Here is a 24,207-nt window from a genome sequence, read left to right as displayed (position 1 = left end):
TTCTCCCCCTTGTCACCGAATCTGGATAACCCCTAAACTCAAAAACCGGACAACTACGCCCTCCAACTTTAAAATACCGGACAAATTATCCATATTGACCATTTCAAACTGGTTTTTAAGGTGGTTTTGCAAATGTTAGAATCTTTTTATAGGATATTCCATAAGATTTGGAATAGAAGAGGTTAGAGCTAGATTTTATTTTTTAGGACCTATCTAATGAGATAGGCATCACGGGGTGTGTCTGGTTGGTGTGCACGGTGGCGGACGGACCATGCTGTTCCAGGTGTCGTCATCGAGATGAGCAAGGGAGGAGGCGGAGGTGTTCAAGCTACTCACCAAGCTCTGTTTTGGAGGAGGTGAGGTGGCCGTGGGTGAGTGGAATCGGATGGAGGCAATGGGGAGCGACCAGATTTGGGCTGGCGCGGCGGGTGGCTTTGGCTCAGCCGAGTAGGAGCGGAGGGAGACGAATGGGAAGAGAGAGATGCCGGGGAAGCATAAGGGCGCGGGGCCGGCGCGAATCCGGTCTGGTCCATGGCATGTCAACACGGGAGCGGCGACGAGATGGACGACAGTAGGACGCAGGGGAAGAGCGCTGAGGAGGCGGCCATGGAAAAGGAAGAGGAAGAGAGAAAATAAGAGGTAGGTGATGACGGGTGGGGGCTGCATGTAAGTGAGAGGGGAAGGTTGGGATGTTACCGGGTGGGTCCTGCATGCAGCAAAAATCACTCCATAAACCATTTTGAATTATTTGAGGGGGTAATTTATCCGGTTTGTTAAAATTAGAGAGATATTGAACTATCCTACGTCCTTATATCATACGTGTCATGCCAAGTAGGCTCACCTATTACCGCCTATCGAGTCACGTTGGGGTGTGAAATACACCTTTAATCCTCAGTCCATAGTGCAGGTTTCATCCCCATCCTTCGTAAGCTCGCTCGCACCATCCCCACGCTGACCCAGCCAAGTCGCCACCCCCAACCACCCTCCGCGCCGCCACCAGCACGCTAGCCGACGCCACCCGGATGAACAAACCACAGAATCGAAAGAAAGCCTACTCGTCCAGCTAGACAACACAAATCCGTCTTGACTCCTACGCACGCACGATCACGCGGCGGCTGCGACGACGAAAGCCGCGACCAGGTCGGCACTGAACGACCCATTCAGTGACGCAGCGGCGGTGCCAGGCACAGACCCCGTCGCCGGCATCGTCTTGGACCCCGTGCCACCCGGCGCCTGACCCGCGGGCGTGCCACTGATCCTGGGCGAGGTCGCAGGCGCCGCCCCGACGGCGCTGGCGCCCTTGCAGTTGCTGACGTCGGGCGTCTTGACGTTGCATGCGGCGGGGAGGCCCAGCGCGTGGGTGTGTTTGACGCTGAGCACCAGCGACGCCAGGTCCGCGTTCAGCGCCACGCACATGCACTGCGAGTCCGACTGCACCAGCTTCCGCAGCTGCGTGCTGCACAACGCCGGCACCGTCGACTTGTTCCCTAGAGATGTAGTTCAGGCACGGCGAAAGGCTCACCAGCACCTTCTGAGAGCAGGCTGGGTGGCGTTTGCGAGGTGAAAGCTGCTCTATGGATGGAGGGTAAAATGGGCATTTCACACTCTAAGCTGACTGGGCGGTGATGGGTGAGCCTGCGTGGCGTGCCACGTCGTATTTAAGGATGAAGTTGGACTGGTTAGGATAGTTTAGCCGTCATGTATTTTTGGAGACGGACCTCCTAAATTGTCCGGTTGGTAAATCAATTTTCGGAGGCAGACTTCCGCGTACGAAAAAGACCGAGTCCCAGCATGCCCAGCTCGGCCCGATATGAACGATCAGTATATAAAGATATCTTTAGGGTTCCTACCCCCCTCTCTCTCCAGCCGCAGCCCTCCCCTCCTCAACCCTCCTCTCACCCGGCTGCGCGTGGTGCCCTCAAGCGCGCGCGAGGCGAGGCGCGCGGACGGGCCCGGCGACGGCGAGCGGCTAGCGGCAGTGCGGAGGGGCCCAGCGACGGCGAGCGGCTAGCGGCGGTGTGGAGGGGCCCGGCGACGGCGAGCGGCTAGCGGCGGCCCGGATCCGGCACCGGCGGCGCGGGCGACTGCGCGAGGCGGCAGCGCGGAGGGCAGATCCGGCGACGGCGAGCGGCGCCTCGGCCGGCGAGCGGAGCGATCCAATGGCAACGCCGTCCGTCCCGATGTTCATTCGGGAGGCGAAATTCTTGGTTGCCCCCGAGCTTCCCGAGATGGGGCCCCGATACCCGGAGTGGATCCTCCTCTCGACGCGCGCCTACATCTCCGACCGCGTCAACGCGGCGACCGTCGCTTGCAGCAACACCAGCGACGGCCACCCTATCCAGGTCTCTCTCTTCGCTGCTACCCCGCCCGCAGTATCCCACCTCTGCGTCCACTGCCCCGGCAGAGAGACCCACCAATTTAGCGACAACCCCGGGGTCATCTTCTCCCGGGACGATCTGATACTGCTCAATGTCTCCTTTGCCTGCGGCGACATGACCGACTTCTTCGTTTACAAGGCTGGCCCCAAGACCCCCTCGCTCGTCCGGATCGCAATTCCAGATCTCAGCATCTCAAGCTTCCTCAACACCGGGATCGTGTGCTGCGGCGCCGACCACTTCGCGGTGGCTGCTCTCATAGCAGACTACATGACTGACATGTTCGAGTTGTCCGTCTTCAATTCCAAGACTCGGGTGTGGGAGACCAGGCTGCTGCCGCTGGAGCCGTCGGAATCGCTTTGCCATCCTGCTGAGCTCAGCTTCTTCCCAAGCAAGGTGATCCCGCTGGAAGGTTCCCTCTTGGGATGGGTCGACCTGTGGAACGGTATCCTGCTGTGCGATATTCTTTCGGATAACCCCAAGCTCCACTACGTCCCAATGCCTAAGCCGATGCCAGGCAATGTGGCTCTTAAAGGAGAGGGCGAGCCAAAATGTTATAGAGATGTCATTGGCTGTGGGGACCTGATCAAGGTAGTTGAGGTGGACTACGAATATAATGGCACTGAAGTCGCCGATATCAACAGCTACGTACCTGAAGAATGGACACTTGTCACACTAACTCGAAGGCTTGATTCGAGGGAGTGGAAAAGAGGCCATGAGGTGAACATTGGGGATATAACAGTCTCTCAAGACTTTTATGGGCATACAGATGTGTTGCCTCGGTTCTGTGAGAATGGAACCCCATCCTTGAAGAAAATGCCACTCGGCTTCCCAACTTTGTGTGAATGGAACAACATGGTGTACTTTATGTGCAAGGTTAGCCTCATGGACTACAATGGTTGGGTGGTTGCTGTTGACATGAACTCAAACAAGTTGCAAGCAGTATCCAGTTTTTGTGGAGCGACCTTGCCTGGGTTCTCGACAGCATACTATCCAAGCTCGTTTACAAAGTATCTCAACAACAGCGGCGCGCGCCCAGGTATATATTGCTTCCAATTTGAATGATAATGATGGTTCACTTGCTTTCGCATTTTTGGAGTTTGGATGTATCATATAAGTGGGGTTAAATTTACCATAAATATGTTCATCATGTTAAGTTCGAATCATGTGCAAGGTGTGTTCAATTCATACCACACGGAATGACAACTATCTGTTGAACAATGACCATAAAGTTTTTTTCTCTATCCTGTTAATTTGATATGTAACTGTACCTTGAAAATAAGAACAAACTTAAGTTTGCTTTTTTTTTCCTTCAGAAATTGAGCTAAATGCCCAAACCTCTAATGGTCTAGCAAGCACCGATACGGTATGTGTTCTCACTACAGAAAAGCCTTTCATTTTTCGCCTTTACATGTGGACTCTTTTGTTTGTACGTTATTACAATCATTCTTTTCCATACAGGAGGACTCCATCGTCGATGATTAGACATTTCTGGATATCCCAAGGTACTTATTGCTTATACCATTCTAACTAGGGCATATGATGTTTTATCCATGTTTATTTTCCATGCCCGTAGCGATTACCGCTGCTCTCCTCATAACCTTATAACTCATGTGCCATCATGAGATCGTGTTCAACAATTGGAGGTACTCATGCTTTCGACACTTGAATCTTCAAGGAATTGTATCTCCTTGTACAACTACCATTTGTTGGTTTATGGTATTTTTTTACTAGTAGAATAGGCAACAATATACTAGATGAAAAACGGGAGTAAATTGCATGGGAGGTCCAACAACTTGTGAGGTCGGTGTGGATCTGTCCAAGAACTTGACAGTGGTGCAAGCACGTCCACAATCTTGCTTAAGTGTATCGTTTTAGGCTCATTCTGCATTTGGTTTACTAGCTTTGAGGTGTTTTCTATTTTTCTGAACATGATAATCCGAATAATCACGTAAGACAAAATTAAGATCAGTGTAGGTGCTGCACATTGACGTTGCACGTAATAAAGAGCAGTGATATGTAGTTCTTGCAAAATGAGAAAGCCTGCTTACAATGCAGAACAAAATGATGAAAGCCATAGTTTTGATAGTTGAAATACAAAAATAGAAACAACTACTTCACAATGTAAATATATTGTTGTAATCTCTGAAGAAAAAGAAAGAAACAATGCTGTTGTGGACAATAGGACAGCTTCCACTGTCCTTACTGAAGAGTCTTCAGTTCTTTGTCTTCTTGGTGTCTCTGTTCTTACTTTTCGCTGCTTTTCCCTTCCTGGCTGTTGCTCACCTCTCTATTGTTTCTTTGGTGAGTGGACACTGCGACACATCCATCCTGATATAAAAGAAAGGCTCTGGCAATGGTGTTGCATGATCCCTAGGAACCTGGTTGATGATGTAGGCTGCCAAATATTATGAAGCCAATTGTGCTTGATTTCATTTAAGGATAATAAGTAATAACTTCATAAATACAAGCCTTGTCATGAAGATTGAGATGACAGAGTTGCTCTGCTCATTATAATTGATTGGGCTGACCTCAACATCAGGCAGGACCTATAATTTGGGGTTCAAAAATAATTTTAGCCATTTTGTAAAAGTGAGCTTACAAATCACCTATGGCTCCGTTTGGATGTAGATATTGAGCAGCTGGAAATGAATTGGGTACCAATACCAAAGCAAACTAGTATTGGAAATGGGTTACAATACCAAATCTTTTGTTTGGATGCAGATGAAGTTGCTAGTTGGAATCCAATGAAGTGTCAAATACCAATTCATGTTTGGATGCACATGTTAAAAAATTGGGAATTGACCTTCTCATCCTCTCCACCCTGGCCATGTCGCACCATGCTTGGATAGCTTCGTATCTCCCTGAAATTCTTGTGGCTGCTGTCTCCTAGATTTCTTAGACCTATCAACCTTCTTCTCACGCACTGGTGGTTTAACCTCAACACCATTCATCTTCTCCCAGTGGGTCTTGTCTCATTGGCATTATGTTGCACCATTCAGAAGTGAAATCACTGAAATCGGGGAATTGTTGTAGTAGTATATCAAAATGTACTCATGTCGTGGCACACTTAGATACTGGCTACTATCTGCAGGGCGTAAGCATGGTAATTGTGGGGGTATCATGTTGCTTCTCTGTATGCTGTGTTGATAACACCAGTTGTGTGTTGATTGCCAATCCTCCATGTTCGTCAAATAATTAACACTGAATTATGATTGATTTTAGAAGAATTACCATATGCTGATTGTGTAAGTGATGAAACATTGTTGTGGGTACTTGAATGTATTAAGTTTTTCTTTTTGGTGCTTACTATGCTAGTTCTGATAGTTATACTATTGCAGCATGTTTTTTTATTTAGTTTTTCAATGATGCTGTCCATTTTCCATGTTTGATTATACCTTACGATCACTTTTCTGTGTGCAGCCTCGTAAGGGCGAAATTGAAGATACTTTCGTATGGCATGCTGTGATGGATGGATTGTGGCTTCCGTGGGACTTGCCCGGTGGGCACCTGTCTAATAAGAAGTGAATGTGCATCTTTATTATAGCGAATGCTTTCCTTTGCAGAAATGTTTCCATGTTTGTTTTGTTTTACTAGCTGGTATTTCTATGTGAATCCATGACGCTGTTGCGAAAACTCGAGAGATCATTATCAGTTATGCGCAATGTTCAAAAAGCGGTTCTAGGCGGCCGCCTAGGCGCGACTAAGCGCTAGGCGAGGGAGTTCCTCCTGGCCTAGGGGGTAGGCGGTCCCCTAGGCGGTGCTAGCTCGTCGGCGGGTGAAGGATGGCCGGAACTCCATCCCTGGTGGTCGCCACGCAGATCCGCCAGGCAGGGACGCGTGACGCGTGGGGGAGGCGGGGACGCCATGCGCTGGTGAGGGAGGAAGGGACATCAAGTGGAAGCGGCGGCGGAGCAGGTGAGAGCCTGAGAGGAGGCGGCGGAGGAGGCTGAGGCTGAGGCAGAGCAGGTGGTGGAGGAGGCATGGGCGGGCGCGGGAGGGTGGCGGTGGCCTTGGCCTGGATAGCAGAGGAGATGGGTGGAGGAGGAGGCATGGGTGGAGGAGGAGGTAGTGTGGGGAGCCGATAAGGTTGAGGCCAGGGATAAGGTGGGGTTGATCGTTGAGAGTCGGTTGGGCTGTTTGGATGGGCGTTCTATCTAACTTTTAAGCCTACTGTTCTCTGGTTTTCCTTAATAGTTGATGTGTTTGTGTGGAATCGGCCCTAGGTAGGCGAGCAGGAATCCCAGGCCGTCCAATCAAGGGGCAGGAAGCCAGAGACACACGTACGTGGGGCCCGGTGCTCACGTCGCGAAACTAGAGCTTGTGTACCATCAAGTCATCAACCGTGCGCATGGCCTGATGGCCGGGGTTCATCAGGGCCTTAAACTAGAGCGGAGTCGTCGTCTCCAAAAGAAAAACTTGTTTACATTATCATTTCGATCCAAGACGCGCCATTTGTTAATGGACATGTAGTACGTAATAGTATCACATGCGTGTGTTACATTCATGTGCACGATGATAGGCACGAGGAACACGCACGGTGGAGTGGATAGCTAGTCTGTTTCAGCTGGCATTCATGCCACGGTACTTCAAGACGCATATGGATGGCATGTGCCTTGTTACGTAGTATCTATCCATCATCCACGTACTTTAGTTGGGAGATAGTTGGGTAGGCGCGGCTGATGGTTGGTTACGGTCGCCGTCTCGCCGGGTGACGCGGCTCCCGTATCCCGTCCACGTGGGCCGGCCGCCGGCGATCGGATACTCCCGTGTTCGTGGCCAATTGAGCCATGGATTCTACCACCACCACTACATGTCTGCTACATGCCTCTGATGGCCTCGTCGTGGCTTGGCTGATAGGTGGCTGCAAAATTGAAGAGGTGCTGCCATCGCAAAGGAGCCTGGACTCGGCGTTCGCGCGCGTGGAAGCTTCACGTGAGGGGAGGACGCGACGCGCGACGGCGCGGCGCGGCGCGTGGTCGCCGGCCCGGGCCTGCCACGACGCTCGCCTAGCAGCGGTAGGCTCGTGTCCGCGTCACCGAGCGAGAGTTGGTTACCCGGGGGAGGCGCTGCCTGCCCGCCTACGGCGACGAGCTTGGCTGTCCGAGGAGGAGACGAGACGCCCTGAACGAACTGACGAACCGGTCGCGTCGCGCTCGCGGCCGCGCCGAACGGGGCTACATGTCCACTTCCGCCTGCTCGGCGTGGCGGCGGTCCTGAGTTCTGATCGGATCAGGCGGGCGCAACGGAGTGGAGGCCGTCGCTTTTCGTTTCTCCCTCCGGCGGGCGGCGGGGTCGGGAGCATCCCGACTCCTCTCGAACCTGCCGTGGACTGACCCTGGGGGGTGTCGCGCCGCGGCCGAGGTCCAGACTCCAGAGCGGGGGAGGGCGGCGAGGCTTCTTTCGCCCAGGAGCCGGGTCCGGGTCGCAGTTTGGCACAGAACGAGCACGGGAGGACACCCTGACACCACGCACGGCCCACGTGCTGGCGCGCCGTGGCGACGTCGTGCACGGCAGCTGCTGTGCTGCTAGTCCTTGGCAAGTCCACGGTGACGCGCTCGACTGGATCTCGACAGCTCTCGACCTCAGAAAAAATTCTCATTGTAATCCAGAAAAAAGCCGAAATTTATACGGAAATGATTTGTGATGGGCTGAAAACCTGAAACCTACATCATCATCCTAGGTGGTGGTCGACTTGTGGTATACAAAGCCCATCACGGTCCGGCCCGTATATTCTTTTCCCTCTCAGCCGTCGATCGACCTTCTTCCCTTTCCATGTTAACGAAGCCGGCCCAGACATCCAAAATCCTAGTGTACAGAACCGAGTCACATTACCGCTTACGAAATGGCGCGAGGGAAGGGGCGCCGCCACCGCGGCGGAGGCGGAGGCGGCGGCGGCGCAGAGGCCTCATCGTCTAGTGCTGCAGGCAGGAAGGGGCGCCGCCGCCGCAGCGGAGGCGGAGGCGGCGGAGGCGGAGGCGGAGGCGACGGCGGGCGCGGCTGCGGCGGAGGCGGCAGCGCAAAGGCCTCATCGTCTAGTGCTGCAGGCACAAATGTTGACAACACAGATCCAATGGAGGACCTTTTCTTATCTTTCTTTCATCGGTGGGCATAGTCCGTTTTTTCGGCGAAATTCGCTTCAGAACCTTCTTTTGCTTCATGGTTATTAAAATTGAGCTCGCGCGCACATTTATTCTTTGGACTCTGCTAATCTTAAACTGTAATGCTGCTGGACTAGTTTCAAGGAGGAGCATGATGCTGTGGAGTTTTACAAGGCGGACTTAGCGGCGATGACCATGAAGCAGTCTTCAGTCCTGAGGATAGATTATCTGCACATCAAGGAATACAGCCCCAAGCCATCATATGCCTTGATATCAGATAGTGAGAGGTATCTTACCCTTTGTCCTTGGAGCCACGATATTATGCTAATTAACAACGTATTTGTTAGGTCATTTCCTGATTTTCTGTTTTTAGAGTGAATTGCAACTCGCCAAGTGTAACTGTCAAGGTTTTCAAAATGCTGTATAACTAACCCCATGTATGTTTGTTTTTAAAAAACCATGTAAATCTGCCAAATTGTTTGACACCCCCCCTAAAAAAACATGTACTATGCTATATATTGTTTACAGTTATGCTATGATCTTGTCAAATTGAACACCTAGAAATAGTCAAATGCTGGATGGACAATGATATGTCTGTCAATGATACGTACTTCAGTATGCTTATAAAGCTTTATATCTGGGGTTTCATAAAGCCTTAGCACTTTTAAACAGCAAAAACAATTCACGTTTTATTTTATGTTGCGTCCAAAACTTGACTTTGTTGTTATCTCTTAAGAGTTTGGTGTGGCTAATTATCTTAGGCCTTGTTTAGATCCCTTCCAACTTCCAACTTTTTACACTCTCTCTCTATCACATCAATTTTAGGACACATACATGGAGCAGTAAATGTATGTAAAAAAATAACTAATTGCATAGTTTAATTGTACATCACGAGATGAATCTTTTAAGCCTAGTTAGTCCATGATTAGATAAAATTTGTCAATACAAACGAAAACGCTACAGTAGCAAAAAGTTCCAAAAGTTATAAAGATTTGCGATCTAAACGGGGCCTTATTCATTTCGTTTGTCAAGACAAAAATGCTATTGTCAATGCATTCAAAAGGTATATTCCCGCTGACAGGTACCTTTATGGGAGAGAAATTACTGTCAACTGCTACAATTTTCCTAATTTTGAAAGGTAAAATTACTTTACTCACAATGAAAATGTGTCTATTGTTCCCTCAATATGTGAGTATTTGACCATTAATAATAATTTCAGAAAGGAGATGCTGTTTGAATTTTTGGTGAACAACCCGCCAGTGGTTGCTTTCAGATTGCATACCAATGATGACATACCTGTGTGCACACCAGAGGGATGTAACCTTTTCCAAGGGTTTGTTGATTTTGTGCTAACAATGCACAAGAGGAGGCTCACATTGGCTAGGAATTTCCAAGCAACGGACCTGGTTGTGCTTACCGTAAATGGGCGTCATGGATATCAGATTCTAAAGGAGCCTTCTCCAGGTTTGGATCATGAAACTATGACCAAAGACTTCAAGCGTCTTGCTGATATTCTTCTACATGAATATACTCTGGCTACCAATAGCAGCAAAAATGACCCGCCATTCTTTTCGAACCTTTCCAATGCCTTGCGTAATATCCCTGCTGATGTCCTTGCTAAATTGGAGTCCATGGAGAGATTCAACACATTTATATGCAATCACATTGCTTTTCTTCCTGCACTCAGCCGCTCGAATCTTATTTGCAACCTAATGAGAGTGTACAGGGCACTAAGTCGCAGTGAACGAGGCCAGTTTGAGAAATGTGTTGATCGATATACTCCACCTCACCAAGTGGCCGACTGGAGAAACAAGGTGTTTATGCATATGGTTTTTCGTGATGTATACCGGAATCGCCCATTGAAGGGGAGGTCGGGCAATTTTGGGAGTATTTATTCTTCTTCTGCAATGGACCTGCTGAGGTATCAAAGAAATTTCATAGTCCATGCCGTAGACCATCTGAAGGTATGCTGTTCAAGCTTCCTAGCTAGAGCTGTTGGCTTAGATCATATATTTCCTTTCTTTTTTGTGGTGGGGGTGGGTGGGTGTGGGTGTGTGTGGGTGTTGGGGGGGGGGGGGGTCTTCTGTTCATCGAACGATGCCTGGTGAAGGCTTCAATTTTTCTCCTCTTGGCCTGCCATGACCTTGCATGTTGGCTGCAGCAATTGGAGAGTTCGATGTTGAGACCGAGGATATCTCTTGGATTCCAGAGAGAGGTTTTATGGGTATTTTCTCTTGTGAATCAATGGGATAATTCCCCTTTAATACCATCCTTCATCATGGTGATACACATGTAGAAAATGTGTTAAATCTTTATTTATCCACTTTTGCTCCCAGTATTTTGCTTTAATCTTTGGTGGCTGGCAACAACACATGAAGCAGGGTTAGGTCCAGATGATGTTAATGAATTTTTTTAAGTTTATTTCTGGTCTAATCTCTTGGAAGCCAGTTCATGGAGGAGTCAATAGAAAAGATGTACCTTAAAGAAGTATAATTTACATCGTTCTATCCTTAGTCTCTGAGGATGGCAGAATGACTGTTTTTGATGGTAATGATTTTTCTATAGGAAGAAGGATTATTTTAGTTTTGCTAACACAAGGTCTATAGTTATTTCTAATTCACAATTTACTCACTAGTGGCATGCAAAAAGAGTGGCTTAGGAGGCAAGGTCAGCCAAGACTTAGTTCCATGACACAAAATCAGGTCTCCTTCAAAGACTGCATACACCACCAAGAACTTCACATTATCCCATTTTTTCCCCAAAGAACTCTTTTTTCCACCATCAACCTTATTATAATATTATTCCTCCTAGATTCCAAAGAACTAGCAAATAGTACCTTCAATGACTGGATGTTTTGAGAAATCGGCAGGTTGTTGCTAGATTTGAACCACGGGCTCGGTAACTTTTTGTGATGTTAGGTGATTGTGAAGTTTTTTTTTTCTAGTGGAGGGCAGTAAAGTTGAACTTTGAACGCAGTAGCCTCACGAAGTTTCATTGTTTGAAGGCATGGCTAAATAAGGATGCTAGCATGTTGTTTTTTGTCATTGATGCATCCTGTTTTCTTTTGCTATACCTCGAATGAAAGAGGCATAAAAAGCTATATGTAGAAAGTAATTTCACCCCCTTGAAGTGCATATCACTGTGTTAATGAGGAAAAAAAGATTTTATAGAAGGCATGGATACTGTGGGTTTCAATCCAAGTTAAAGAAATTTTTTTTCGTTAGGTAGATATTCTGTTTGTAAAAAGTTACTGTGATAGATTTCTATTTGTACAACAAATAACAATGCATCCTAATTCATTTGTAATCAGACATTTTTATGCATTGAGCAGGATGCTAATGGACAGCCAACAATAATCACACTGGAGGAAGTTGATTATTTGCTGGCGCATCTTTTTGACAAGTATTTGGTGGAGGTTCTGAAGCGGCTGAAAGATCGATTCGATATGAAGGGCCTGTATGTGCCTTTTCTTCTTTTGCCTCGCATGCAGGGCTATTTCTTTGTTTCTGGAAGGAACTCAATTAATGGGTGTGCATTTTCTTTTCAGTTTGGAGCAGGTCTGGAAGGATTGTACTTCGGCTTTTTCCAAGAGGTAGCGGACAGTAAATGACCAAGCGCCAAGACCAGGATGTGTAACCAAACTTGACTTGTGCCACGTGACTGGCATCATTTTTGTATAGTCAGTTTCACTGCGACTGAAGCGCGCCTAAGAGAATTGCTCAAGCTCCCTATTGCCGAATGCCGAGGAACACCCACACTGAATGTGCCACACGGCTGGCATCATTTTTGTATAGTTAGGATCCCTGCGGATTGAAGCGCGCCTGGGAGGATTGTGCGCTCTGTGCTGAGCTCCCAATTTTCAGGGCTATTTGTCACGACCCAAAAATTAAAAGCACGGGATTAAAAATTAAGCAACATCCTCATGAGCATCACCCTAGCATTATGGAGCATCATATGCACTTAATCACATGTGACCATCCATTTTCTTGTGTGAATTATGTATAAGTTGTGAAGTAAGTTTAAATTTTGCTATGTGACTGTGCCCCCAAATATTTTATTCAAATACTAGATTTCAAATGGTGATTTGTGGATATTTTTGTGCAATTTTTGAATGCCTAACCCGAGCCATAAAATTCTTGGAAAGTTTGAAAACTGCAATGTTGTTTGAATTTTTGTGAACAATCCATCACAGATTTTTGAGCTCTTGTTGTTGTATTGTGTTCTTGATGATTTGATCTAGCTTCCATAAAAATTTGGTGATTTTTGGAGCCCGGGAAGTGCACGTTTTTGAAATTGCAAGTTGAACCGCTGTCTTTCTTTTTTTCCCCTCTTCCCGGCCCCGCCTGTCGGCCTCTCTCTCTCCCGCGCGCCTGGGCCCACGGGTCAGCGCCTCCCTCCGCGTTCCCCGGCCCTCCGCGCCCGCCCGTTGGGCGTCCGCGCGGTGGCGCACGCCGGCGGCCGCTGGGCCGTCCAGCGTGGCCGCCGCCTCCTCATCTCCCGTGCGCCGCCCGCTCGTCTCCCGCTCCCCTCTTCAAATCCGCCCGTTTCCCTTCCCCGGCCATTACCGCGCGCCCCCTGCCTCTTCCTCTCCCTCCAGTCCGAGCCGCCGCCGCCGCCGCAATCCGCCGCCGCCGCTTCGTCTCCGCCCAATTCCGCGCGGCCACACCACCCCTTCACCTTCCTCGCCCCGCTCCGCCCGCCCGCCGGCCTTCCCCTCGCCCGCAGCACCCTCCCCCGCGACCGCCTCCTTCCGCCGCCGCCGCGCTCCGTCGCGCCGCCGCTCGCCGCCTCGCTCCGCCCGCCGGCGCTGCGGGTGAGTCTCCCCGTCGCGCCGCGCCCCTCGTGCGCGCGTCGCCCCGCCTGTTCGCGCCCCCCCTGCCGCCCTCCGTTGCCGGCCGTCGCCGCGTCGCGCCGCGCCGCCGCCGCGTCGCGCCGCGCCGCCGCCGCGTCGCGCCGCGCCGCGCCGCGTGCGCGCGCGTTCGCGCGCGGGCCGCGCCGTGGGCGCGTGCTGGCGCCCCTCGTGGCGGGTCAAGGCCGCGGCCGGCCTTGACCCCGCCTGGGCCGCGCGCTGGCCGCCTGGGCCCACCTATCGGTGCCCAGGGGTGCTAGATCCGAGTGGATCTAGCGCCGGCCGCCTCGTTTCCCCGTTTATCATTTCTTGTGATCTTGTTAATTGCATAGGAAATGTTGTAGGCCTCCAAAAATTGCGAAGTTTGTTTTGTTTGAATCCTCTATAGTAGATCTGCTTAGATAAATTAAGTTCATGCATGTTAGAGTTCTGTATTTTAAGTTATAAATTATTCTTGTTAAACCAAGTTAATCCTTAATCTTATCTTGTGGAGCTCTAAAAATGTCAAACTAAAGTTTGTTATATTCCCTGTAAAGTGCTTTTTCTCATAGTGCTAGTTGTGTAATTGTTCCAGTACTGTTTGATAGGTTTTTAATGTGTTTTTAGTTTTGCTGCCTGCAATCTTATAAAATGAATATCTTTTGATAGAAAATTGATAAAATGGTAAAACCACTTCTGTTATCCTTTTTATCATGTCTTGTACCTCTGGTAATTTTATTAGGATTTTTGAAAATGTTTTGCATGGCTTGTAAGATTTATCTTGAGTTTAGCTGCTGAAAATTGTAAATATCATAAGTAATTCTACAAATAAGTTTTTGATGCAAACTCAACTCTCATGAGTTTATTTTGATATCCTCTGGGTGCAGAAATTAAATCATGATTTGTTCTTGTTAATTTGTTGCATGAGCGAGTTTGCCTTCGGGCTTAGAATTTAAATTAGTAATCGAGCTTGTAGTGCCATGATGGTATTGCCTTCGCGTTGATGTGACTTTTCTCTTCTATTGTTATATCATTGCATATCATCTCATTTTCATATCATTGGCATCATCCTAATGCATACATTTCATTCATGCATTTTAGTGACCGAGACGCCGGAGGACGTACCCGTTGAGCCCGCCGAGTTCGTTGAGACCGAGCCGGGAGCCGAGTGTGTGGTCGAGCAAGAAGAGAACCAAGGCAAGCAGCTAAGCATGATTCCTTGACCTATTTAACTTGCTTAAATTTAGTTATTTCACTTGGGTATCTATGCTTATGATAAATACTTATCTATTGCATCGTGGTCCTATTTTCATGCAATGTCCTCCCTTGATTTATATATCCATGTCCTTGGCACACGTAGCTAGTTGCAACTTAATTAACTAAATGCTTAGTTGTGCTTAGAGTTGGTAGATATCTTGTAGGGAAAGTTGGAATAGGATCACTTGTTTCACCACCCTCGTTTACCTTGATCTTTTTATCCGGTGTCGGGTTGTTGGTTGGATCGGTCTAGTTGGAAGTGGGTTTTTGGGGTTTGAGCGGAAGGTAGGGCCTAGAGAAAGGAGTCTCGGAGGCTTAGTCCGCTTAAACCGATTAAGGACCGTCCGTGGATGACCTTGGAAATTGAGCACTTATCGTACTACCACATATCCATTCATGGGGTGGATAAACCAATTACCCTCTAGTTTTAATCGTTGATGCACGGTCCTAGATGCGTGGCCGTGGGGCTTTGTAGAGAGCCTTAGGGGTGTCCCCGGTGGACCTAGGTAACTCTCCGCGCAAGTTAGGCGTGATGTTCAACGGTTAGAACTCGTCGGGAAAGGTTGACGCGAGTACCCCCTCACCCCACGTGATCGGTTGGGTGAGTCGCATGGTCCTTGTGTCGTGTGGGTAAAGTTGTACACCCTTGCAAGGTTAATGAATCAATTCGAATTGCCGCGCTCTCGGTTATGAGCAAGCTCAAGTTTCGACGAATTCTTCGTAGTGTATCGATCGCGGTCGCATGTGGTTTATGATGCTTATGTCACCTCTTATGGTTGGTCAATGTTTAATTAAAATTTTGTGGTGGGTTGGGCAAGATAATAAAAATGCTAGGATGCTAGAATAGGTTTGGTTAGAAAGTTCATGCTTATGCTAGCAACTTAACCCTAAAGCTTTCTTGTGAGCCCTCATTTGCATACTCCTTGTTTATTTAATCGCGTAAGTCTTGCGAGTACCTTCGTACTCATGTTGCTATATTTCTTAACTAAGTTGCAGGTGAGCCGGAAGTGGTGTTTGGCCATTTCTACCCCGCCGAACCCGGCGCGGGCGAGGAATAGGTCAATATGGTCAATGGCGTCCTTGAGCAAGACGCCATTAATATTATTACTTATCGTTATCTTTCCGCTGCGTATCGTATTTGGGATATCATGTTGAACATTAAACTTTATGATTTTATATCTTCTATGTTATTTGTGAGCCCGAGGCTTGTATCCCTCTTTCGCACCTTAATAGGCTTGGAACCTTTCTTTATGTTAAATTTGTAATGATTAATGGCTTAACTTTGTATTAAAATTTGCTCTTGGTGGATCTATGGCAATGTATAAGCTTGTGACGGTATGTGCATATGCGTGATTCTGGGCATATGTTGGAGCGCATACCGGGACTACCGGGTTTAATGTCATTTTCGGTGAAAGGCTAAGTTGGTCCTTAGTAGTTTAGATGTGGGTTAACCCGTAGCGCGCCATTGGTGCGAGTGCGTGTTAGCGCTCATCTTTACGATAAGGACCGACGGTTTCGCTTAAAATGATATTAAATTGGGCGGTTCTCACAGCGGGTATCAGAGCCCAGGTTCCACAAAGTGAACTTAAAAGTTTGCTAAAAAGGGGTTGAGAGCGAAATAAAATTGAATACTTGCATTAATATTTATTTTTCTAAAATTTGAGCTTAAGGATTGATTGCTAACCTCCCTCTTTGTCTTAGAGCTATTATTCTCTCTAATGCTTCACCTGTCAATTAAATATGCTTAATTTCTTATGTTTTATTGAATAGATGGCTACTTTGATCATGGCGACTCGCGCTCCGGACACGATCGGGTTCCCGGCGATCCTCAACGAGATGTTGAGGAGCTCGCACTACTTTTTCCAGCCCGAGTATGAGGTCTATGCTCGCGGCTGTGGTGTTGGTTTGGTGGACTACATGGCGAGCCTCCACCTTGAGCCAAGGTGGATGGTGGGAGCTGTGAGGTACAACTTCCGCGCCTGTGGTACCTCCGTGCAGATGGTGATTCAAGAGGTGGCACGTGAAGCCATCGCCCGTCTTCGCCACGAGCACCGTGAGCTTTGGGAGGCTCCGTTCACCTACCTTCCGGTGAGGGGACCGGAGGATCCCATTGCTCATGTTGTCTCGCCTCCGATGGGACCGTACACTCTGGAGACGTGCATGGCGGACACCATTTCCGCCTACGAGATGGCGCACCGGAGTTTGGTATGGGAGTTGGAGGAGACAAGGAGTCGTCTCGTCCGTCTCCAATACCAAGTGGAGCCTTACCTTCGTTCGATGAAGTTGCCAAGGAAGATCATGGATGATTGGGCACGGAACACACCGCATGAGGAGGCGCCTCCGTCGCACCGCTTTCCGCATGTGGTGGGTACTTGGGCCGAGGCGCGGGGACCGTATAATCCCATTTCGATGGGGTTGCCCGTGCGTCGGTTCCGTATGGTGCCCGCCACCCGCGCTAGTCTTTTGGGGTTCCCGGAGCCCTTTTGATCCATGTTTCGCTTATCGTTTAGTGAGAGGGAAAGTCACACATTGGTCCAAGTGCTAGTAGGAGGGTCGTGGCACTTGGGGTAATGTGGATGTAAGGTGGAATTAAGCGCTAAGGATGTTAAAACGCGCTCATTTTGTGATGGTTAAACTCTTTTGGATGCTTGTGAGTTAAGGACAAGTTAATTGCATGATTATGGTTATGCCTCGATGTGTTATTAGTATTTTAATTATGTGAGTTAATTGAATGTTTTCATGCGTGCTTCCTTACGAGTTATATATGAGCCATATATTATCATGTGGAAACGATGTGAGGTGACGACATATTGCACTCATATGTTGCATGCATGCACGCATATACATATAACAATTATAAATCGTGTGGGTGATCATTTTCCGTCTTCCTTGCTCTCTAAATCTGCCCTAGTGACTTTGAATGGTGATGATTAAATCTTTGACACTCGTCACATTTATACATTTTCTTGATAAGTTACCGTTCGAATCTCGATCTTAAGTCAAGTCATTATCTACGCCTTATCATTCCATCGTTCTCCTTAAGATTGTCATTTCTTCCTCAGTCGCTAACTTATCTTAAATTCTTGCTAGGATGAATTTGCGTTCGGGAACCGGCGCGAACCGCGGGAACGGTTCGGGTGGGAATAACAATAACAACAACAACAACAACAACAACAACGACCTTCCCGGACCTCCCATCCACCCCACTTTCGCGGATGTGCTTGCCCAACAAACTCAACTACTTGGGCAATTGGTCAATCACATCGGCAACTTGGGTAACATTGGAGTTCAAGCGCCTAGGGAGGAGCCGCAAGTAAACAAGTTTGGGGATTTCTTCCGCACCAACCCACCAATCTTCCGTGGCTCCAAGGATCCTCTTGACGCGGATTTTTGGCTTCACGTCATTGAAGAGAAGCTTAATCTCATCCAATGTGATGAGCATGACAAGGTCTTATTCGCCGCTCACCAACTCCATGATGCCCCGGGGGCTTGGTGGCGGAATTGGAAGGCTTCTCAACCCGCCAATCACCGTTTCACGTGGGAAGGATTCCGGACGGCTTTTCGCTCCTTCCATATTCCTAAAGGTATCATCGACATCAAGAAAAAGGAATTCCTCAACCTCACCAAAGGCCATCGGGATGTAATGGCCTATGTCAATGCCTTCAACACTCTATCACAATATGCACCCGATGAAGTGTCCTCCGATGCCAAGAAGCGGGAGAGGTTCTATGACGGCCTCTCGGAAGAGCTACAAGACAAGCTATCCACCACCAAGTTTGATGATTTCAAGGACTTGGTGAATATTGCTATCCGTGCCGAGCACAAGATGAAGAGACTCGAAGCTAAGCACAAGCGACCCGCTCCTACCTCGGCGGGTGGTAGCTCATCTCGCCCACGTGTGGGGCCACCTCCCCCACCGCGCGCGCCGGGTGCGCAACCACCGCGCCCGATGTGGGTGGTACGTCATCCTCAACCACCTCAAGGACAACCCCCAAGGCCGGCCAATGCCTTTTGGAACAACCCAAGCGGCGCTCCAAGGGGTCCGTGCTACAATTGTGGTGGCACGGGTCACATCTCCAAATATTGTCCTTCACCAAGGCAAGGCGGCCCCTCCAATGCACCAAGACCGAACAACCCTCCACCGCAAGCCCCACGCCAAGGAGCCAAGCCATCGCAAGCTCCTAAGCGTGGCCGTCTCAACTACACCACCGCGGAAGAGGTTCCGGACGATGCCGAAGTGCTCATGGGTACGCTTCTTATAAACTCCCATTCCGCCCTCGTTCTTTTCGATTCCGGAGCAACCCTTTCCTTCATTAACAAGAAATTCATGATGCATAGCAAACTCCAAATGCAAACCCTACCACAACCTTACCACATAGAATCACCGGGTGGGGAAATCATCTCTAAGCACTTTGTAGATAAAGTCCCGATTCTTATTGAGGGAGCCACTTTTCGAGCAAATCTTCTCATCCTAGATAAGCTAGGCTTAGATGTAATTCTTGGGATGAATTGGTTGGGAAAACATGATGGGGTTATCAAATGTGGGCCACGCACCATCGATCTCTTGCACCCCTCCGGGGATAGGGTTCTTCTCTCTCTCGCCACAAAGAAAGCTTGTCTCTATTCCTTGGCGGGTACCGAAACCACGGCGTTGGAAGATATTCCCGTGGTTTGCGAGTATCCGGATGTCTTTCCGGAAGAATTACCGGGCATGCCTCCCGATCGTGAGGTGGAGTTCGTTATTGAATTAATGCCCGGGACGGCCCCCATTTCCAAGCGTCCCTACCGTATGCCTCCTAATGAGCTAAGAGAATTGAAGGAGCAACTCAAGGTCCTTTTGGATAAGGGTTTTATTCGTCCGAGCTCCTCTCCTTGGGGATGCCCGGCTCTCTTTGTGAAGAAGAAGGATGATAGTCTACGGATGTGCGTCGACTACCGTCCGTTGAATGAGGTCACCGTCAAGAATAAGTACCCCCTCCCTCGAATTGATATCTTGTTTGACCAATTATCGGGAGCTTGCTATTTCTCCAAGATTGATCTAAGGTTGGGGTATCATCAAATCAAAATTCGTCAAGAAGATATTCCAAAAACGGCTTTCTCTACTAGATATGGTCTCTATGAATACACCGTCATGTCCTTTGGCCTCACCAACGCCCCGGCGTATTTCATGTACTTAATGAATAGTATCTTCATGGAGGAACTCGATATCTTCGTGGTTATCTTTATTGATGATATTCTTATCTACTCGAAGACTCGGGATGATCATGCTCACCATATCCATATTGTGTTACAAAAACTTCGGAAGCATCGTCTTTATGCTAAGTTTAGCAAGTGCGAGTTTTGGCTCGAGAAAGTATCCTTCCTTGGTCACATTCTCTCCAAGGATGGAGTCGCCGTCGATCCTAGCAAGGTGCAAGATGTTCTTGATTGGAAGCAACCCCGAAGCATCACCGATATTCGGAGTTTTCTTGGGCTTGCGGGATATTATCGCCGGTTCATAGAAAACTTCTCAAAAATTGCCAAGCCTATGACCGAATTGTTGAAAAATGGGGTCAAGTTTGAATGGTCTCAAGCTTGCGAAGAAGCCTTTCAAACTCTTAAAGATCGTCTTACTACCGCTCCCGTTCTAGCTCAACCAAATATTCACAAGAACTTCGATGTCTATTGTGACGCCTCCCGCGTCGGTCTTGGTTGTGTTCTTATGCAAGAAGGCCAAGTGGTGGCTTATGCCTCTCGTCAACTCAAGCGTCATGAAGAAAACTATCCAACCCATGATTTGGAGCTTGCGGCCGTGGTCCATGCTCTAAAGATTTGGCGTCACTATCTTCTTGGAAATCATTGCAATATCTACACCGATCACAAGAGTCTTAAATATATCTTCACCCAATCCGATCTCAACATGAGGCAACGTCGATGGCTTGAGTTAATCAAAGATTATGATCTTGAAGTTCACTATCATCCCGGCAAGGCGAATGTCGTTGCCGATGCACTAAGCCGCAAGGCTCAATGCAATTGTTTGACCATGGGACCTCCCCTTCATACTCTTTGTGATGAATTCCGGAAACTTGAATTAGGAATGGTCAAGGAAGGTCATCTCGGTGCTCTTATAATCAAGTCCAATCTTTATGATCAAATTAAGGAAGCTCAAAGAAATAACAAAGGTATGGCCCGAATTCGTACACTCATGAAGGAGGGTAAAGCTCAATGTTTTTCTTATGATGATCAAGGGGTCCTATTCTTTGGGAAACGTATTGTCGTGCCTAAGGATCACAACTTGAGGCGCTTAATTCTTGACGAGGCTCATAATTCTCAATTCTCGATTCACCCGGGTAGCACCAAGATGTTCCAAGATCTCAAGCAAAGATTTTGGTGGACTCGCATGAAGCGGGAGATCGCTCGATATGTCGCCGAGTGCGATGTTTGCCAAAGGGTTAAAGCCGTGCATCTCAAACCGGCCGGTACCCTTCAACCGTTGCCTATTCCATCTTGGAAGTGGGAAAATATTGGAATGGACTTTATCACCGGGTTGCCGAAGACTATTCACGGGTATGATTCTATTTGGGTAATTGTTGACCGCTTAACCAAATCGGCTCATTTTCTTCCGGTCAAGACTACCTACCGAGCCAAGCAATATGCGGAATTGTATCTTACTCGCGTTGTATGTCTTCATGGTGTTCCTAAAACAATTGTCTCCGATCGTGGTCCGCAATTTGTTGCCCACTTTTGGAGAAGTCTTCATGAAGCCATGGGAACCGACCTCACCTATAGTACCGCTTACCACCCTCAAACCGATGGCCAAACCGAGAGGGTGAATCAAATCCTTGAAGATATGTTACGGGCTTGTGTTCTAGTATATGAGAAGAAGTGGGCCACTTGTTTGCCATTTGCGGAATTCTCTTATAATAATAGCTATCAAGCAAGTATCAAGATGTCCCCCTTTGAAGCTCTTTATGGACGGCGTTGTAGAACGCCCATCAATTGGTCCGAATCCGGGGAGAGGCCTTTCTTTGGCCCGGATTTGGTGAAAGATGCCGAAGACCAAGTTAAGATCATTCGCGAAAATCTTCGCATTGCCCAATCCCGTCAAAAGCTATATGCCGATCGTCGCCGCCGTGAACTCCATTTCAAAGTCGGTGATTATGTCTATCTTAAGGTCTCTCCTTTCAAGGGTACTCGTCGCTTCCGGGTCAAGGGTAAATTGGCACCTCGTTTCGTCGGACCGTTCCAAGTCACTAAAAGGATTGGAATGGTGGCTTATCAATTGGATCTTCCCCAATCACTTTCCACCGTTCACAACGTGTTCCACATATCTCAATTGAAGAAATGCCTTCGTGTTCCTACCGACGCCATCGACCTTGAATCACTCAATCTCCAAGCGGGTCTTACCTACGAAGAGCATCCTATTGCCATCCTAGATCATGTGGAAAGGAAAGTAAAGCGAAGCATGAAGTTTGTGAAAGTTCAATGGAGCAACCACTCCGAAGACGAAGCCACATGGGAACGCGAGGATCGTTTGCGTCAAGACTACCCCGACTTCTTCTTCCAATGAGTGAGTCCTCAAGCTTCTCCCACCGCACCCAACCTTCTTTAAGAAGTTCATCCTTCTAGATATCTTATATGTGTACACAATCACAATCGAAGAGAAATTAAAGGTGTCCTACCGTTCCACACTACCCATGCCTTGCACATCCCTTCTTCGATGTTACCTTGTCTAGGTGAATATGGCCTTAATACACCCGAAGCTCTATCGTCTTTTGTCTACCAAATCTCGGGACGAGATTTTCTTAAGGGGGGGAGAATTGTCACGACCCAAAAATTAAAAGCACGGGATTAAAAATTAAGCAACATCCTCATGAGCATCACCCTAGCATTATGGAGCATCATATGCACTTAATCACATGTGACCATCCATTTTCTTGTGTGAATTATGTATAAGTTGTGAAGTAAGTTTAAATTTTGCTATGTGACTGTGCCCCCAAATATTTTATTCAAATACTAGATTTCAAATGGTGATTTGTGGATATTTTTGTGCAATTTTTGAATGCCTAACCCGAGCCATAAAATTCTTGGAAAGTTTGAAAACTGCAATGTTGTTTGAATTTTTGTGAACAATCCATCACAGATTTTTGAGCTCTTGTTGTTGTATTGTGTTCTTGATGATTTGATCTAGCTTCCATAAAAATTTGGTGATTTTTGGAGCCCGGGAAGTGCACGTTTTTGAAATTGCAAGTTGAACCGCTGTCTTTCTTTTTTTCCCCTCTTCCCGGCCCCGCCTGTCGGCCTCTCTCTCTCCCGCGCGCCTGGGCCCACGGGTCAGCGCCTCCCTCCGCGTTCCCCGGCCCTCCGCGCCCGCCCGTTGGGCGTCCGCGCGGTGGCGCACGCCGGCGGCCGCTGGGCCGTCCAGCGTGGCCGCCGCCTCCTCGTCTCCCGTGCGCCGCCCGCTCGTCTCCCGCTCCCCTCTTCAAATCCGCCCGTTTCCCTTCCCCGGCCATTACCGCGCGCCCCCTGCCTCTTCCTCTCCCTCCAGTCCGAGCCGCCGCCGCCGCCGCAATCCGCCGCCGCCGCAATCCGCCGCCGCCGCTTCGTCTCCGCCCAATTCCGCGCGGCCACACCACCCCCTCACCTTCCTCGCCCCGCTCCGCCCGCCCGCCGGCCTTCCCCTCGCCCGCAGCACCCTCCCCCGCGACCGCCTCCTTCCGCCGCCGCCGCGCTCCGTCGCGCCGCCGCTCGCCGCCTCGCTCCGCCCGCCGGCGCTGCGGGTGAGTCTCCCCGTCGCGCCGCGCCCCTCGTGCGCGCGTCGCCCCGCCTGTTCGCGCCCCCCCTGCCGCCCTCCGTTGCCGGCCGTCGCCGCGTCGCGCCGCGCCGCCGCCGCGTCGCGCCGCGCCGCGCCGCGTGCGCGCGCGTTCGCGCGCGGGCCGCGCCGTGGGCGCGTGCTGGCGCCCCTCGTGGCGGGTCAAGGCCGCGGCCGGCCTTGACCCCGCCTGGGCCGCGCGCTGGCCGCCTGGGCCCACCTATCGGTGCCCAGGGGTGCTAGATCCGAGTGGATCTAGCGCCGGCCGCCTCGTTTCCCCGTTTATCATTTCTTGTGATCTTGTTAATTGCATAGGAAATGTTGTAGGCCTCCAAAAATTGCGAAGTTTGTTTTGTTTGAATCCTCTATAGTAGATCTGCTTAGATAAATTAAGTTCATGCATGTTAGAGTTCTGTATTTTAAGTTATAAATTATTCTTGTTAAACCAAGTTAATCCTTAATCTTATCTTGTGGAGCTCTAAAAATGTCAAACTAAAGTTTGTTATATTCCCTGTAAAGTGCTTTTTCTCATAGTGCTAGTTGTGTAATTGTTCCAGTACTGTTTGATAGGTTTTTAATGTGTTTTTAGTTTTGCTGCCTGCAATCTTATAAAATGAATATCTTTTGATAGAAAATTGATAAAATGGTAAAACCACTTCTGTTATCCTTTTTATCATGTCTTGTACCTCTGGTAATTTTATTAGGATTTTTGAAAATGTTTTGCATGGCTTGTAAGATTTATCTTGAGTTTAGCTGCTGAAAATTGTAAATATCATAAGTAATTCTACAAATAAGTTTTTGATGCAAACTCAACTCTCATGAGTTTATTTTGATATCCTCTGGGTGCAGAAATTA

The 24,207-nt window shown here is 48.7% G+C and overlaps 1 protein-coding gene and 1 pseudogene across 1 annotated transcript; one reads left to right on the top strand and one right to left on the bottom strand.

The window, feature by feature from the left end:
* Positions 1-1,104: 1,104 nt before the first annotated feature.
* Positions 1,105-1,793, bottom strand: LOC112890641 (annotated as a pseudogene).
* Positions 1,794-2,053: 260 nt separating this feature from the next.
* LOC112889705 lies at positions 2,054-6,033 on the top strand. Its single transcript, XM_025956458.1, has 4 exons — positions 2,054-3,414; positions 3,692-3,741; positions 3,837-3,880; positions 5,799-6,033. Exons 1-3 carry the CDS (start codon positions 2,160-2,162, stop codon positions 3,858-3,860), a joined length of 1,329 nt encoding a protein of 442 aa, XP_025812243.1. The 5' UTR covers positions 2,054-2,159; the 3' UTR covers positions 3,861-3,880; positions 5,799-6,033.
* Positions 6,034-24,207: the final 18,174 nt, after the last annotated feature.

Source organism: Panicum hallii, chromosome 4, assembly GCF_002211085.1.
Source record: "Panicum hallii strain FIL2 chromosome 4, PHallii_v3.1, whole genome shotgun sequence".
Taxonomy (NCBI): domain Eukaryota; kingdom Viridiplantae; phylum Streptophyta; class Magnoliopsida; order Poales; family Poaceae; genus Panicum; species Panicum hallii.
Note: the sequence above shows the minus strand (reverse complement) of the source record. Positions and strands in the feature narration are given on the sequence as shown.

Excerpts from the sequence above, each read along its gene's own strand:
- LOC112889705 (XM_025956458.1), top strand. The coding sequence starts at position 2,160 with ATGGCAACGCCGTCCGTCCCGATGTTCATTCGGGAGGCGAAATTCTTG. Across the intron at positions 3,415-3,691 it reads CAACAGCGGCGCGCGCCCAG|AAATTGAGCTAAATGCCCAA; the intron begins GTATATATTGCT and ends TTTTTCCTTCAG. Across the intron at positions 3,742-3,836 it reads GTCTAGCAAGCACCGATACG|GAGGACTCCATCGTCGATGA; the intron begins GTATGTGTTCTC and ends TTTTCCATACAG.